Consider the following 15,996-nt stretch of genomic DNA (forward strand, 5'->3'; position numbering starts at 1 on the left):
TGATGTATTTATTTTTAATATATTTTGCTAATTTTTATCTTCTAACTCGAAGTCTCTTCTTTATAGACTCTAATTTGTTTAGAAGGGCTACATCAATCCTGAATGTTTCTAAACAATCATCTAGCTCAAGACTTAACTTCCCAGTGACATTTCAGGCTGGACAATGCTATGCTGTGGTGGTTGTGTGCATGGTAGGCTTTTTAGCAGCAGCCCCTCTACCTGTTGGATGCCAGAAATACCCTCTCACAGTTGTGATAATGAAAAATGTTTCCAGATATTGTCAAATGTCCCTAGGAACAAAAACTGGGGTTGAGAACCACTTACCTAGATTAGAGTCTCTGATGACCCCTTTAGCTCTGTAATTGGCCCCAAGTACTCTGGGATTACAGAAATAACTCATTTATATAAAAATTCTACAAAAATAATTTTTGCATATAGGTATAAAAGAAGATTAAAAGACTATCAGTCACAAGGTATCACTGGCAAGAATTATGTTTATAGAATACTGATATGGTATTTTTGTGAAATTTACCAAGTTATAATCCATTGAGAAAAATCAGATAATCATGCATTCTCCTGCAAAGAATCACAAAAGTTTACACACAGACAAATGCACACCGAGGAACATTTTACAAAATACCTAATCAGTCATCTTTAAAAGTATCACTTCTCTTAAAAAAGCATCAACTAAGGAGCATTATTCAGTCTTGCCATATGAAATTATCTGAGCCATCATTATGAAACAAAAGTGGCTGAATCACCTCTGGATAATAATGCTAGATACTCTCACTTTTAACTGTAAGAAAGAAAAACAACTCCAGGGGGAGAAAAACTAAGCTACAGGAATCTGGCTAAAGAACCAGAACATCAGTTTCAATGAATTCCCCGTGGTGTCTGCTCCTTTACTTGTCTCTTTAATAGCAAGGCTGGCAAGCAGTAGAAATCCCAGAAATGCTGCTTTTTCCCAACAGTTGCATTAGTTTTTTTTTTTTGCCTGAAGGAATCTTGAACAAAAAAGTTAGAAGGTATTGGTGCTATTCCATGAAGACTCAAGGAGAAATATGATTGATCAAATACAATAGCAGTAAGGGTCATCCAAGAATAAGCCCTGAGCTCAGACACAGAGCAGCAGGTGCAGAGCTGCAGCAAACTGGAGTATAAGCATTAAGCCACTTCATACCTAAAGGATACAGTCACGGACCACGTGAAAGGAAAATCTATTTGAGGCCCATCTTCCAAGAACACAGTCGGTAAAATAAATGGGCATAAAGAGAGTATCTATGGTGATGGAAGGGTTCCTCAGGCATAATTTGCCACAGGAAGTAAAAATAAGAAAAAACAAAACAGTTTGGAGTCAGCCCAGTGCAGAATATTAAGCTCTCATTTGTTTTAAGGGGGTGGCAAGGGTAGGAAAAGGTAAGAATGGTCAAGAAACCTAGAGTTGTTTTTTAGTGACTAACAGTGGAATACCGGACAACTCATACAACTTCCTAGGGCTTTCCAATCTCCCAAAGAGACTAGTTTATTGTCTGAACATCTTCCAATTTTGTTTGCCATGGGCAACAGTGTTGATGCCAAGAGTGACAATGGGGTAGCTGTTAGGGGGCAAAAGTAAGGTAAAGAAATGTAAAAGAGAAAAGGAGCCAATAAGATTTAAAGAAATTATGAACAGGCTCTGCTTCTAGTCACGATGAGAATCTACCAGGGTGACTCCCCTGTAGAAAGCAGCTATAAAATCTGGATGTTAAAACAACAACAACAACAAAAAAAAAACAACTACTTGAAGGCACTGGAGAATGAACAGAAGCTCAAACTCAAAATTCAACTGCCACTGAGTCGATTCGACTCATAGCAACCCGTCCTTGGGTTTCTGAGGTGGTATCGATACAGAAGTAGACTGCTCAACCTTCCTTCTGAGGAGCAGCTAGTGGGTTTGAACCTCCAGCCTTCTGGTTAGCAGTCAAATGTCTTAGGCACTACCAGAGTCTTATGTGAGTATACTCTTAGATGAAGGAAATTGCATGACATAAGTTTCCATTTTTGAGCCTCTGGGACAGGCACACTGGATATGGTGCACAAGGCATGGTCCTTGGTGGAAAAAATGTAGTCCTTCTAGCCTGAAGAGCCAAAGAACTGAATCTGGGGAAAATGGGGCCACTGGAGTGCATGTGGAGAATACTGGAAGGGAAAGAGTCAGAGAGGAGATTCCTAAATCCTGTCCATCCACATCTCTGACTGATGTGGAACAGATTCAAGCAGGTCAGCTAAAAAGAAAACATTATTAATAGTTCAAGTGCAATGACGGTTAATGGCTGCTAAGAACTAATACTCACTGGAGAGAAACAAAAGAACCCAGATTCTTCATAATTTAACATTCATAATGTCCAAGATAATTTCCAAAAAAAGAATGTGGAAATTATCTTTGACATTACAAAAAACAAAAACAAACTCACTGTCATTGAGTGGATTCCAACTCAGAGCAACCCCCACTGGGTTTCCAAGGCAGTAAATCTTTACAGAACTAGGTTACCTGATTTTCCTTCTGTGGAGCAGGTGGCAGGTTTGAACCACCAACCTTCTGGTTAGCAGTCAAATGCCTTAGGCACTGAGCCACCAGAGCTCCTGGACATTATAAATGCTAAATTATGAAGAATCTGGATTCTGTAATTTTTCTCCAGTATTTGTTCTTACCTTCACTGCACTTAAACTGTAACCTGGAATGTGGAAATTACTGAACAATAAATATCATTATCACATGCAAGTAAAATTTTGCTGAAGGTAAGTCAAAAATAGCTGTAGCAGTATACTGATAAGGAACTTCCAGAAATTCAAGCTGGCTTCAGAAGAGGATGTGGAACAAGGGATATCATTGCTGATGTGAGTGAGATGGATCTTAGCTGAAAGCAAAGAATACCACAAAGATGTCTACATGTATTTTATTGACTATGCAGAGGCATTCAAATGTGTGGACCATAACAGATTATGGGTAACATTGTTTAGAATGTGAATTCCAGAACACTTAATTGTGCTCATGAGGAACTTGTATATAGACCAAGAGCAGCTGGTTCACCAGAAGAAGGGAATACTGCATGCTTTAAAATTAGCCAAGGAGGGCATCAGGATTGTATCCTTTCACTATACTTATTCAATGTGTATACTGTAGTAAATAATCCAAGAAGCTGGACTATATGAAGAACCCAGCATCAGGACTGGAGGAAGACTCATTAACAATCTGCGACATGCAGATGAGCAAGCTTGCTCAAAGTGAAGATGACTTGAAGCCCTTACTGATGAAGATCAAACACTACAGTCTTCAGTACGGATTACACTTCAACATAAAGAAAACAAAAATCCTCACAACTGGACCAATAAGCAACATCACGATAAATGGAGAAAAGACTGAAGTTGTCAAAGATTTCATTTTACTTGGATCCACAATTAACACCCACGGAAGCAGCAGTCAAGAAATCAGATGTAGTATTTTGCACTGGGCAAGTCTGCTGCAAAAGACCTCTGTGAAGTATTGAAGAGCAACACTTCACTTCACTGTGAAGACTAAGATGTGTGTAACCCAAGCCATGGTATTTTCAATTGCTTCATATGCATGTGAAAGCTAGACAATGCATACTGAAAATACCAAGGACTGCCAGAAGAACAAACAAATCTGTGCTGGACGAAGTACAGCTAGAATGCTCCTTAGAAGTGAGAATGGGCAGACTTCGTCTCACCTACTTTGGTCATGTTGTCAGAAGGGACCATTCCCCAGAGAAGGATATCATGCTTGGTAAAGTGGAGGGTCAGAGCAAAAGGGGAAGGCCCTCAACAAGATGGACTGGCACAGTGGCTGCTACGATGGGCTGAAGCATAGCAAGGATTGTGAGGATACCATAGGACAGGGCAGTGTTTTCTTTTGTTGTACATAGGGTTATTATGAGTCAGAATCCACGTAATGGCACCTAACAACAATAACAACAACGATGTCCAGGATATAACCAAAATTACACAAAATACAAAGAAGCATGAAAATGGAACACATTCTCAAGAAAAAGAAAATCAACTGATAACAATCCCAAGATCATAAAAATGTTAAAATTAGCAAGATTTTAAAGTGGTTATTATAGCTATCCACAATGGAGTAAAACAAAACAAAACATGCTCCCAATAAACAATAAGAAATTAAATCAGAGAAATAAAAATAATAAAAAAGAAACAAATGGACATTCTGGAGATGAAAAATGCAGTATCAGAAATCAAAAACCCTAGAGCCTCAAAAACCTATTACCTAAAAAACCAAACCTATTGCCATCGAGTCAATTCCAACTAATAGTGACCACCACTGGATTTACAAGGCAATAAATCTTTACAGAAAAAGATTGCCCCATCTTCCTTCTGCCAAGAACCTATTAGACAATATCAAATGGTCTAACATACATAAAAATAGAGTTCCAGAAGTTAATCCTACCACTATTCAGAGAAAAAGTCTGATAAAAGATTAAAACTGGTTTCAAACTACTTATGTATTTTAATTATCTAAACCAGTCTGTCTCTCATTATTCCATTTGTAGATAAATAAAAGATGTTATTATTGAAGTATTCACCTGAAGCGTGCTTAAAAAAGAAAAATCATTTAGTAATGCAGAGAGAATATGGGAGCACTGGTGGTGTGGTGCCTAAGGCATTTGACTTGTTAAGCAGAAGACTGGCAGTTCAAACCCACCAGCCACTCCTCGGAAGGAAGACTGGGCAATCTACTTCCATAGACATACCGCCTTGGAAACTCAAGTGTTTTCTTCGCTCTGACTCGGAATTGACTCAATGGCAGTAAGTTTGTTGTTGTTGTTTTTTGGTAATGAAGAGAGATCCGTCAACATTTTCCAGATTTGCTCCAGAATAATAACCCCATGAAGCAAGTAAAAAATTTTGTACAGCAGGGGCTCAAAAACCCTCAAGGGCCAGATGGGAAATGTAAACAAGTAAAGAAACCGGTGTTAGAGGGCAGGAAGTAGTGAGGCCATTGTTGAAACTGAAGAGCTCTACTGAATACCAATGTACAGGGATTCAAGAAGGACTCAAGGTGCCTAAATCTTCCAACTTTCAGAGTCAGACCTGGATTCTTACAGTAAAATCTCATTTTAAAATGTTGAACCAGTGCTTCAATTGATAAAGTTTGGTTTAAATAAAAAATGCCTGAGCTTTCTTTTGCCTGGCTTTTAGTTGGTAATGTCCTTTGTATATTGGAGATTCATAATGGACTTCCTCATCCTAATGGCTCTTTGAAAAGTCTGGTAGCCAAGAAACCTGGTTACCTTGTCAAAACAAGTATTTCTCAAGCTTATTTGAACATCGATTACTTTTAGGCACTAACATATACACATTCAATTCTACTGTAGCACATATATTAGTAGCACCTTGCTCCATGCATTAGAGATAATCAAGAGTGGTGACAAAGGTAAAAGGACAAATCTGGAGTTAATCTTAAATGGGGGAAAAATCAATAGTATTTAGCTAATTTACAACTCAAATAAAAATAATAAGATTTAGAAGCAGAAGCACTGGTAGTGCCAAAGATAACAGTAAGAGACATTTTAAGAAAGTTAAGAAAATTAGTTTGGGAGATACTCAACTGCAATGGAAAAAACTGAGGATAATAGGCTAGGCATATGACAATGGAATAGAAAGTTATACTGATGAAAAGGAAGGAGGGAAAATCAGAACTTTATTACCTATAATACTATAATACTGTTTCTAAAGAAGCACTTTGGACTAAACTATATAATTCCAGTGGAAAAGATTTCCCTAATACAACAATGAAATTAAGTTCTTGTCAACCCCAGGAACTAAAAAGACTAATGTCAGTTTTAGAATGGATATTAAATTTAGTTATGTCTTAATTATTTAAAATTAACTGAGTAGCAATATAGGGAATAGAAGGGGAAAAAATGTGTATCTATTAATTCAAATTGTTCATGAACCAAGCATACATTACCTTTGAAAAATACTTCAATAGTGCTTTAAATTTGTTAGCAATGAATGAAGAAGAAGATTTGAACCACCATGCATGTTTCAGCAATCTCATTCATTAAATGAGAACATTAGTTGAAACTTTTGTTTCCATCCTGAATATTAATAAACTCTGGATGTAATTAATGATAATAAACCAAAACAACCAAACTCACTGCTTTCAAGTCGTTTCCAACTCATAGTGACCCCTCCTTGGGTTTCCGATCTAGTATCACTACAGAAGTAGACTGCCCAACTGGCTGGTGGGTTTGAACCACCAGCCTTCTGGTTAGCAGGCAAATGCCTTAGGCACTATGCCAACAAAGCTCCCAATAATAATAAAAGTATATATATTTCAGTTTACCATACAGGCTTCTCTTGCTTGATGTACTGATGGATCTTTTTCTAATACAGATTTATAGTCTTCCAAGGCTTCATCCAGCTTGTCTGTTTTCTCGTACAACTCTGCTCTTCTCAGTATTGCTCTTATATAGCTGGGGTTGAGCTGAATTGCTGCAGAAGGAAAAGAAATAATTGTTAGTCCGAAGAAAACGCCTCATACAACTTCAGCTACGTAAAACCTGTGTATCGATTATCCCTCAAGGGTGTGAAAGGAAGAATCATTTGTCAAAACTGACTATAACAGGTTTAGTATACCTAGTGTTGGCAAACTTTTCCTGTAAAAGCCAAGACAGTAGGCTCTGCAGGCCATATTATCTCTGTTACAACTACTAAATTCTATTGTAGCACAAAAGCAGCCATAGACTATACATTAACAAGGAAGTTTGGCTGTGTGCCAATGAAACTTTTTTTTAATGTACAGTGACATTTGAATTTCAGCTCATTTTCATGTTGTTGTTATTATTTTTTTCCTCCCATTTAAAAATGTCAATACCATTCTTAACTTGTAGGCTGTACAAAAACACATGGGTGGATTTCACCCATGGGCCCTAGTTTGCTGATGGCCGCTCTATATCCCAAGTCTTGACCTTTGCCCAGAGTATGTCATAACACATAGCTCAAGTGCATAGTGAAAGAGTGAGAGAGAATATGAAGGTGCAAACTCTGCTATCATTCGCTTTGTTCTATACCCTGACTACAACTCACTGCCGTAGAGTTGGTCCTGACTCATAGCGACCCCTCCTTGGGTTTCCGAGGTGGTATCTCTACAGAAGTAGATTGGCCAGTCTTCCTTCCGAGAAGTGGCTGGTGGGTTTGAACTGCCAGCCTTCTGGTTAGCAGTCAAATACCTCAGGCGCTATATATATAAAGCCTAGAGAGGTTATATTTTTAGCTAACTCACCTTTATGTTTCTTCAAATTACTTCTCCAGCACCATTAGGTCACTGAAGCATAGTATCTTTGCCTTTGTCGAGCAACAACCACTCTTCTAAAACTACTCGACATGTATTTTGATTAAAGTATATACCACATTCCCCTCAATCCTTTCTGAGTTGGTCCTTTTTCTGTTGAAAGCAGTGTCATGGCTCTAGAATGCTTTTTCTCTTCACATCATATATTTTTAATATTTATTTGATCATTCTTTCAGTGAGTATTTATGTAGTACCTAATATGTGTATCTAATGTAATGTATTGACAGAATACTCATTGAGATGTTTCAATAAACGGATGCTGCGCTGGAGGCACTCACTCGGTTATGCCAAGAGATTTGGAAGATAGCTACCTGGCCAACTGACTGGATGAGATCCATATTTATACCCATTTCAAAGAAAGGTGATCCCACAGAATGTGGAAATTATCGAACAATATCATTAATATCACACACAAGTAAAATCTTACTGAAGGTAATTCAAAAAGGACAGAGAACTTCCAGAAATGCAAGCTGGATTCAGAAGGGGATGTGGAGCAAGGGATATCATAAGTAATAAAAGATGGATTTTACCTCAAAGCAAAGAATACCAGAAAGATGTTTACTTGTGTTTTATTGACTATGCAAAGGCATTCAATTGTGTGGATCACAGCCAATTGTGCATAACATTGAGAATAATGGAAATTCCAGAACACTTAATTATACTTATGAGGAACCTGTACATAGACCAGGAGGCTGTTGTTCAAATAGAACAAGGAAACTGCATGGTGTAAAATCAGGAAGGGAGTGTGTCAGGGTTGTATCCTTTCACCACACCTATTCAATCTGTGTGCTGAGCAATTAATCTGAGAAGCTGAACTATATGAAGAAGAATGTGGCTTCAAGATTAGAGGAAGGCACAGTAAAAACCTGAGATAGGCAGATGACACAACTCTGCATGCTGAAAGTGAGGATGACTTGAAGCACTTACTGATGAAGATTAAAGACTACAGTCTGAAGTATGGATTATACCTCAATACAAAGAAAACAAAAATCCTCACAACTGGACCAATAAGCAGCATCATGATAAATAGAGAAGGGACTGAAGTTGTCCAAGACTTTATATTACTTGGTTCTACAACCAATGCTAATGGAAGCAACAGTCAAGACATCAGACGACATGTTGCATTGGGCAAATCTGCTGCAAAAGACCTCTTTCAAGTGCTGAAATGCAAAGATACCTCCTTGATGACTAAAGCCATGGTATTTTTCAATCGCCTCATATTCATGTGAAAGCTGGACACTGAATAAGGAAGACTGAAGAAGAGGTGATGCTTTTGAGTTGTAGTGCTGGCAAAGAATGCTGAAAGTACTGTGGACTGCTAAAAGAACTAATAAATCTGTCCTGGAGGAAGTGCAGCTGGGATGCTCCTCGGAAGCGAGAATGGCCAGACTTCATCTGACCTACTTTGGTCATGTTGTCAAAAGGGACCATTCTCTGGAGAAGGATGTCATGCTTGGTAAAGTGGAGGGTCAACGTAAAAGAGGAAGGTCTTCAACAAGATGGATTGACACAGTGGCTGCAATGATGGGCTAAGGTATAGTAGGGATCATGAGGCTTGCACAGGAGTGGGCAGTGTTTCATTCTGTTGTACATGAGGTCATTATGAGTCAGAGATGACTTGACGGACATAACAACAACAGTGTTAATGTATCTTTGGGGATACAGTGGTAAACAAGACAGACCTGGTCCTTGTTCTCATGAAGCTCTTATCCCAGTAAGAGGTAAGAGTTTTAGATATTAACAGATAGATATTAGATATTAACAGTAGTATGAAGGAAAACAAAATAATGACATGTGATTGCAAGTGAAGGGAGAATGAGGCAACTTCAGAGAGTAGTCAGAAAATATGAAGAGGGACCATTTGAGGGAGGCTAGCCATTTGAAAGGATGAGGAAGAATGTACAGAGGACTAAAAAGTGTAAAGGTGCTAAAGCAAGAATAACCTTGGCATGTGAGTACCTACATTAGACATAGGGAACAGATGAGGGTGAGGATATAGGTAAGGCTCAGATCATGCAGGGTGTTGCTGGCCAGGAAAGAGTTTAGATTTTTCCTTAAGTGAGATGAAAACCCATTGGAGGGGTTTCAAGCAGGCTAAAGATATAATCTGATTGATATATTTAAAGGATCACTTTGGCTGCAATACAGGGGGCAAGACTGCAAGCTGAGAGACCTTCTAACTAGAAGGTTACCGCTGTGGTATAGATGAAGATGATGTCGGTTTGCTCTAAGCTAGTAATAGTGCAGATGGAGAGAAGGGGTCTGATTAGGTACATGTTTCTAAATTAGAGTCCACAGGACTTGCTAATTAATTAGCCTTTTGGAATGAAAGAAAGAGCAAACAGGGATGACCCCAAGGGTTTTTAGCTTAAGCAAATGAATGGACAATGATGCCATTTATTAGAATGTAAAAAACTGAGGGAAATCCAAGTTGTGTGTATGTATGGGGGGGTGAAGAGGTACCACATTTCTGAAATTTGAGGTGCCTTCCAGACTTTCTAAGAAGAGACACCAAGATTGCAGTAAGATACAGGACTCTGCTATAGTGGAGAAGTCAGAGCTTTATATATAAATACCAGCAATGTGGATGGTGCGTAAAGCTTCAGAACTGGATGAGATCACTTATGGAAAAAACAAAGAGAAAAAAAGAAGTCTCCATGTAGGACTAAGACCTGGGGACTTCTAACACGTTCAGATGAACAGAACTAGCCAGCAAAGGAGAATAAAAAGAAACAGCCAACAAAGCAGGACGAAACCAAAACATATATAAGAACAAGCAGAGTATGGTATAACCAAATTCAAGAGAAAACATTTTCAAGAAGGAAGGAATGATAAAATGGATTAAATGTTTTTAAGTGGTCAAGTAAGGCAAGGATAGGGAAGCAACTACTGAATTGGGCAACATGAAGTTGCTGCTGATCATAAGATCTGTTTCTTTGGCATGGATGGAACAGAAGCCTAATAGATGTGGGGGGAGGAGAGGAAGGGAGAAGACAAAGCACAGAACGCAGGTATAGATCCTTCTTTCAGTAAGCTTTACTGTAAAGGAATCAGAAAAATGGTACTGTAATCTGCAGGGAATACTGGGTAAGGAAATGGTTTTCTGAAAGATCCCAAACCTCTTGACAATTCAGCTTTATGGGCTCTGTCTGCCAAAGCCCCTTTGAGCAGATCACAACCTCTTATAATATTCCCAATTAGGGAATATTCCCAATTTACAATATTCCCAGTTAGGATATCACAAAATCCAAGGGGAAAACATTCCAATGATCTCTACTACATCTTTTTAAAAACTGCAATTTCCTAATTTATATTTAACCCAGATACCTCCACCTTCCCAAATAGTGGAGAGCTTCTAAATGTGCCAATATCTACTGAAGAGAAGGATTTTTTTCCATTATTTTATTAAAAACTTCTAAAATAACATAGCAATCGAACATGTTATTTTATTTTCCAATCTATATAAAGAGAATGAATTTAAACTTTCTTTATGACAAGGTTGAAAACACTCAGGTGACTGGCATTAAATACTGTAGTGGTTAATGCATTTGGTTGTTAACCAAAAGCAGTTCAAATCCACTAGCTGCTCCACAGTAGAAAGATGAGATAGTCTGCTTCCATAAAGATTTACAGCCTTGGAAACCCTATCGGGCAGTCCTACTTGGTCCTACAGGGTCACTCTAGGGTTGATTCAATGGCATTGGGTTTTCTGGATTATGACTGGAAATAATGAACTCAAATATGACCCCAGATATAAGCTGGTAAGTCCTTTCCAAGAAGATTTATGAACAGGATGTGTGTGTGTGCTACTTAACGCAAATAAACCATACTAATGTCAACTTAAGTAGCCCTGGTGGCAAAGTGTGATAAAGTGCTTGGCAACTAACTGGAAGGTTAGTGGTTTGAACCCACCAGACATTGAACCAGGAAAAAGATGTGGCAGTTGCTTCAGTAAAGATTTCAGTCTATAAAACCCTATGGGGCTGTTCTACTCTGTTCTGTTGGTTGTTATCAGTCAGAATTGACTTGACAGTAGTGGGCTACTCGGATAATGTCAATATACTATGCTCTCGTAATACCTAATGCCTAAGGCATCTGACTGATAACCAGAAGGCTGGCAGTTCAAACCCACCAGCCACTTCTTGGAAGGAAGGTTGGGCAATCTACTTCCATAGTGATACCAACTCGGAAACCCAAGGAGGGTTCATTGTGAGTCGGATCCAACTCGACGGCATTGAATTTTGGTTTGGTTTTTTCGGGTACAATGCATGTTGCCTTGTCATGAGTATGCTTAAGTAAATAAATATATGATTTAAGCAGGTCCAGAAACAAATTTGAAAAACATTTCCCAAGTATTCCCCTTCCTTTCATTTTCTTGGCAAGGCTTCCTACACTTAAGGCAACAGCTGGAAATGAACTGTTTCCTAATCTGTACTAATCAAACTTACAAGGCACTTTCTCACCATTTGGTTGTAAGGAAAGAAGCTCTGAAAATCAGCAGCTTTTCCTAATTTAAACTCACATACCTCACATAGAAGAGATAGGTTAAACACTTTCTTCTTAAACAAAACAGTATGTTCAGAACCAGTTCCAGTGCAAGATGGTAATAGGTCAAAAGTAGTTTGCTAGATTTTGATGTAGCCAACAATTTCATTCAGATACTATAAAGAAATTCTAAATATAAAAAAAGAGAAAGCCAGCAGAGAAGGCACTAAATTAATACAAAGGAAAAAATATGAGAGAGGATTCATGCTCAGTGTGAGAGAGGAAGACTAGGTAACATATAAGGCCTCTTCTAACTCTAGAATTCTCTCAGAGACTAACCAAAGAATGAAAACAGAAAAAATACAAACAAAACAAAACAAAAACTAGTGAGTAAAACTAATGAGAGTAGTAAGATAGCAAGGAAATGTCATTGTGTGTCTTCTCCACACCAAGTTGGTTAGAAAGGCAGGACAACTATATGGCCTGTCAGGAAATTTTGGAAAAAACAAAAAACAATACTGATCCTGCATCTAGGGGTGATGCTTTATAAGTTGATAGGATGAAAAGACCTTAATGAAACTCGAATGTCAGATAGCAAATGCTTAATTAATTGTGTAGAATCTGAAAGAATAATCAAAACAATGGAAAGTAGGTATGAAAAAATTATTACATCTGAAGAGTCTGCCACTTCATTAAGAGAAAGTATCCCTCACGATAGCGGCTTCCATGTGCAAACACACAGATCCAGATGCTCAAATAGCAGCTGAGATCTCCCATCTGAATCTCAAAGAGAAGAAAGGCTACAGAAGTAAATTAATTCTATGAGTATCTTTTGCCCAAGTGGCTTTGAATTTTTCATCACGTATTTATTAATATAGGAGAAACTGAATGAACTATTCATTCAAAAGCATGCTTACAATAAGATGACTACTCTAAGATCTCTGGAAATGGTGAAATCTAAACCTCTTCTTTATAGGCCCCAGAGGAAGGGTACACATACATGTATGAGTTCATGAAAAATCTATCAGTCTGTCTAGCACAGGTAATGTTCTTGTATGTCAACATGTAAGAAGACAAAGAAAGTTGTACCTTTGCTGCAGTCACTGACAGCCATCTCTTTCTTGTCCTAAAAGGAAATACAACATTAGTATGTGTCACCCTGGCTCTGTCTTTAGTGGCCCAAAGGCTCAATGACATGAGCTTACCGTTAGTAACTATTTATGGAGATGCAGACTGCTCTTCAAATAGATCACAAGAAAACATGCATGTTTCTTTCAAGCTAGAACTCAAAATTACACAGGGACAGCTCTGACTGGAAAATCTCCTGGTAACAAATTATCTTAAGTTGCTTCTTTCCTAAAGTATCTCTAAAAATTGTTGTAGTTAACCAGTTGCATTTGTGAGACACATCAGAATGTTGAGATTTAGAAAACTTTTGATTAATAAGCAAGGGAAATGACTGATCTACGAATAAATCAACTAATTAGTCTTGTCTTTAGTTACTTGTAAGGTGTCTTTGTGATGCTCAGCTGCTAACCAGAAGGTTCATGGTTCGAATCTACCAGTGCTCCATAGGAGAAAGATGTGGCAGTTTGCTTCTGTAAAAATTTACAGCTTTAGAAGGCCTGTAGGGCAGTTCTACTCTGTCCCATAGGGTCGCTATGAGTCAGAACTCATTCAATGGCAAGCTGGGTTTGGGTTTGATTTTGGTTCATTGTTATACTACATCACACTCAAAATGGTATCTCCCAGAAAGTAAATAGATGGTCCATGTACTAACACATGTAGTGTGGCTGGTTATGTAGTCTTAGTTATAAACCTTAATTTATAACCACCGATGAAGCAAAACTACAAAACAATTTATCAAATAAAATATCTGCTAAATAATTTGCTGAACCTAGACACCTAACAAATACTGGATGTTAAAAGAATGGAATCCTAGTCCCAGTTGGATACTAACTTGCTGTTTAACTTGGCTGTGCTACTTTCTTTCTCTTGGGTTCAATTTCTCATCTAAAATATGAGGAGGCTAGGTGGAATGCTATATGTCTTCCAGCCCTAAAATGTCTATCTTCCCCAAATAAGGAGTTTTATACAAACTTACAGAAATAAATTTGTTCAAATCTGTGTTCAATATTCCCAAAATTCCTGCTATAGCAAATACTAAGTATTTTGCAGACTGTTTCAGAGCACTGTCTGCCTAATTGAGTTTCAAGATTTAATAAAAAATGGTTCTAGGATCAAGTCTAGGAAGCACTAATTCTACCATATCTCTCACAATGCTCATCACATTAATTCACACATTAAGAAGTCATGTAATAATGAAATCTATATAACTTTGTGTTATGGTGGTGTTTTTCAACTTAGCAGATTTCCATAAATCTAAGATATATTTTTGTATTTTAAAGTTTCTGAAATAGGAATGCATTGTTACAATTCACAAGTACAACTGTTGTGCTGTTATTTTTTGTGCCCTAGAAGCTGTTACTAAGTTGTAGTGCATCTTATCAACTGGCCTCTTTAGATCAAGAAATGATGGTATTTTACTGCAGAATCCTATGTTTAAGAATCACCTATTAACACCTTACAGGACCCAGGTGTTGTCTGTCATTAGAATAGTAGTCTCCAAGTGGTGTAAAAAATAATTTAGAACTTATTCGCCATCCTTTTATTATATGTGTGTGTGTGTGTGTGTATGCATAGAAGTATAAAATGTATGTGCCAACTTTTGGGCTAGCAGTTGAGTGTAAACAGGCACACATACACGCACAGGCACACATACAATGGCATAATGTATAAGGGTGGCATAATGCATATACAGTAAAATTTGTGAAAGATGGAACCTGTGTGAAGCAGAAACCTGTCAGAGAAGGAAAATGCACATATTTTCCAGTACAATGAGTGACAGAAAAGTGTAAGACTGCACCCTGTCAAAGGTAGAAAACCTGTGAGACCTGGAAATACAAGGCAGTCCCACCAAATTTCAGTTCTCACAGGTTTCACTGTAAAGACATTTGGAGTCTACTCTGTTAGGGGTGTCTGCTCTTCTGTAGCCAGACCCAGAGGTAACACTCCCCAGTAACTCCAGTTTGCCTTCTGTCTCTCCAGAGAAGAAATGTAAAACTTGGCCAGGGGCCCTCAGTCAGGGGTACAGAGCCTGTAAACCTGCCTTTCAGAAATTCTACCTCTTCATTCATCACTCTCTTGAAAAACTCAGAATATGCTCCCTAAATTGCATTAGGGCATTAATCTTAGAAACTTTCAAGTCTCCAATTTTATAGTCTTCTTAAAGTATTAAGAGTATAACATAGAAAAACAAAACAAAATAAAAAATCCCATTAACAGACCTATCCTCATATAGGAACTAGAGCCTGTGGGGTATCCAGTGAAGCAAGCCAGAGAGGCTGCATGTGCTTTCCTCTAGGCAACCTCAAGAAAGACCCGATGCTGCCATGAAAAATGGCTCTCTTAAGTTAGGGAGATTATTTCCCTAACAATTACAAAAATAGGTCTTGGGAACTGAGATTTGAGATGGTTAAGTTTCACATAATATCCTCTCAAAAATACAAAAGAAGAACAAACCCAAGCCCTAAGCTCAGGAGCTATAGGAAGAGTGTACCTTCCTCCCAACTACTCTATCTATAGATCAGTAGTTTTCAATTGCCTCCAGCAGTGGGAACTTGGCCTCTTGTCTGCCACAAGCACTTGTTTCCTAACTGCCAGAGGACAGCATGCACAGTATTATGGTAATTACCCTAAGAATGACAACATACTTTCTCATGAGAGAATTAAGTTACAGTTACCTCTGGGAATTTCCCATACCTCAATGGCCTTTCCTTTCTATGACAGTCTGCCCCATGGAAGAGTGTTGCCCATAAGAATGTCATGAATGTGTAAGGAAAAAAGGATCCAGTAAGAAAACTGCCATGAATTTAAAAATTAAAAAAAAAAAAGAAAGAAAGAAATTGTTTTTCTTAAAGCCTAGGTATTCTGAGGACAGAGAACAAAAAAGAAGCCTTTCTAAACAAGGGCTTTACAAATATAACATTTTTTTCTAAAAATCTAATGTTAGCTGACAATTAGATGGTTTGAAAGAAGATCATTTTGAGAAGGGCTACAAATAGGGGATTATGAGTTTC

General features: G+C 38.0%; 1 protein-coding gene across 1 annotated transcript in view; it reads right to left on the reverse strand.

Annotated features, from left to right (window-relative positions):
• The window catches only part of TTC1 (tetratricopeptide repeat domain 1), a 54,669-nt gene that overhangs the window by 7,694 nt on the left and 30,979 nt on the right, over nucleotides 1-15,996 (reverse strand). The window contains exons 4-5 of the mRNA XM_007949917.2: nucleotides 12,947-12,983; nucleotides 6,365-6,513 (exon numbers count right to left, since the gene is read on the reverse strand). Coding sequence (XP_007948108.1) covers nucleotides 6,365-6,513; nucleotides 12,947-12,983 — 186 coding nt within the window. The remainder of the gene's footprint in view (nucleotides 1-6,364; nucleotides 6,514-12,946; nucleotides 12,984-15,996) is intronic.

This window comes from Orycteropus afer, unplaced genomic scaffold (genome assembly GCF_000298275.1).
Source record: "Orycteropus afer afer isolate SDZICR_OR568_19922 unplaced genomic scaffold, OryAfe1.0 scaffold00257, whole genome shotgun sequence".
In the NCBI taxonomy this organism is placed as follows: domain Eukaryota; kingdom Metazoa; phylum Chordata; class Mammalia; order Tubulidentata; family Orycteropodidae; genus Orycteropus; species Orycteropus afer.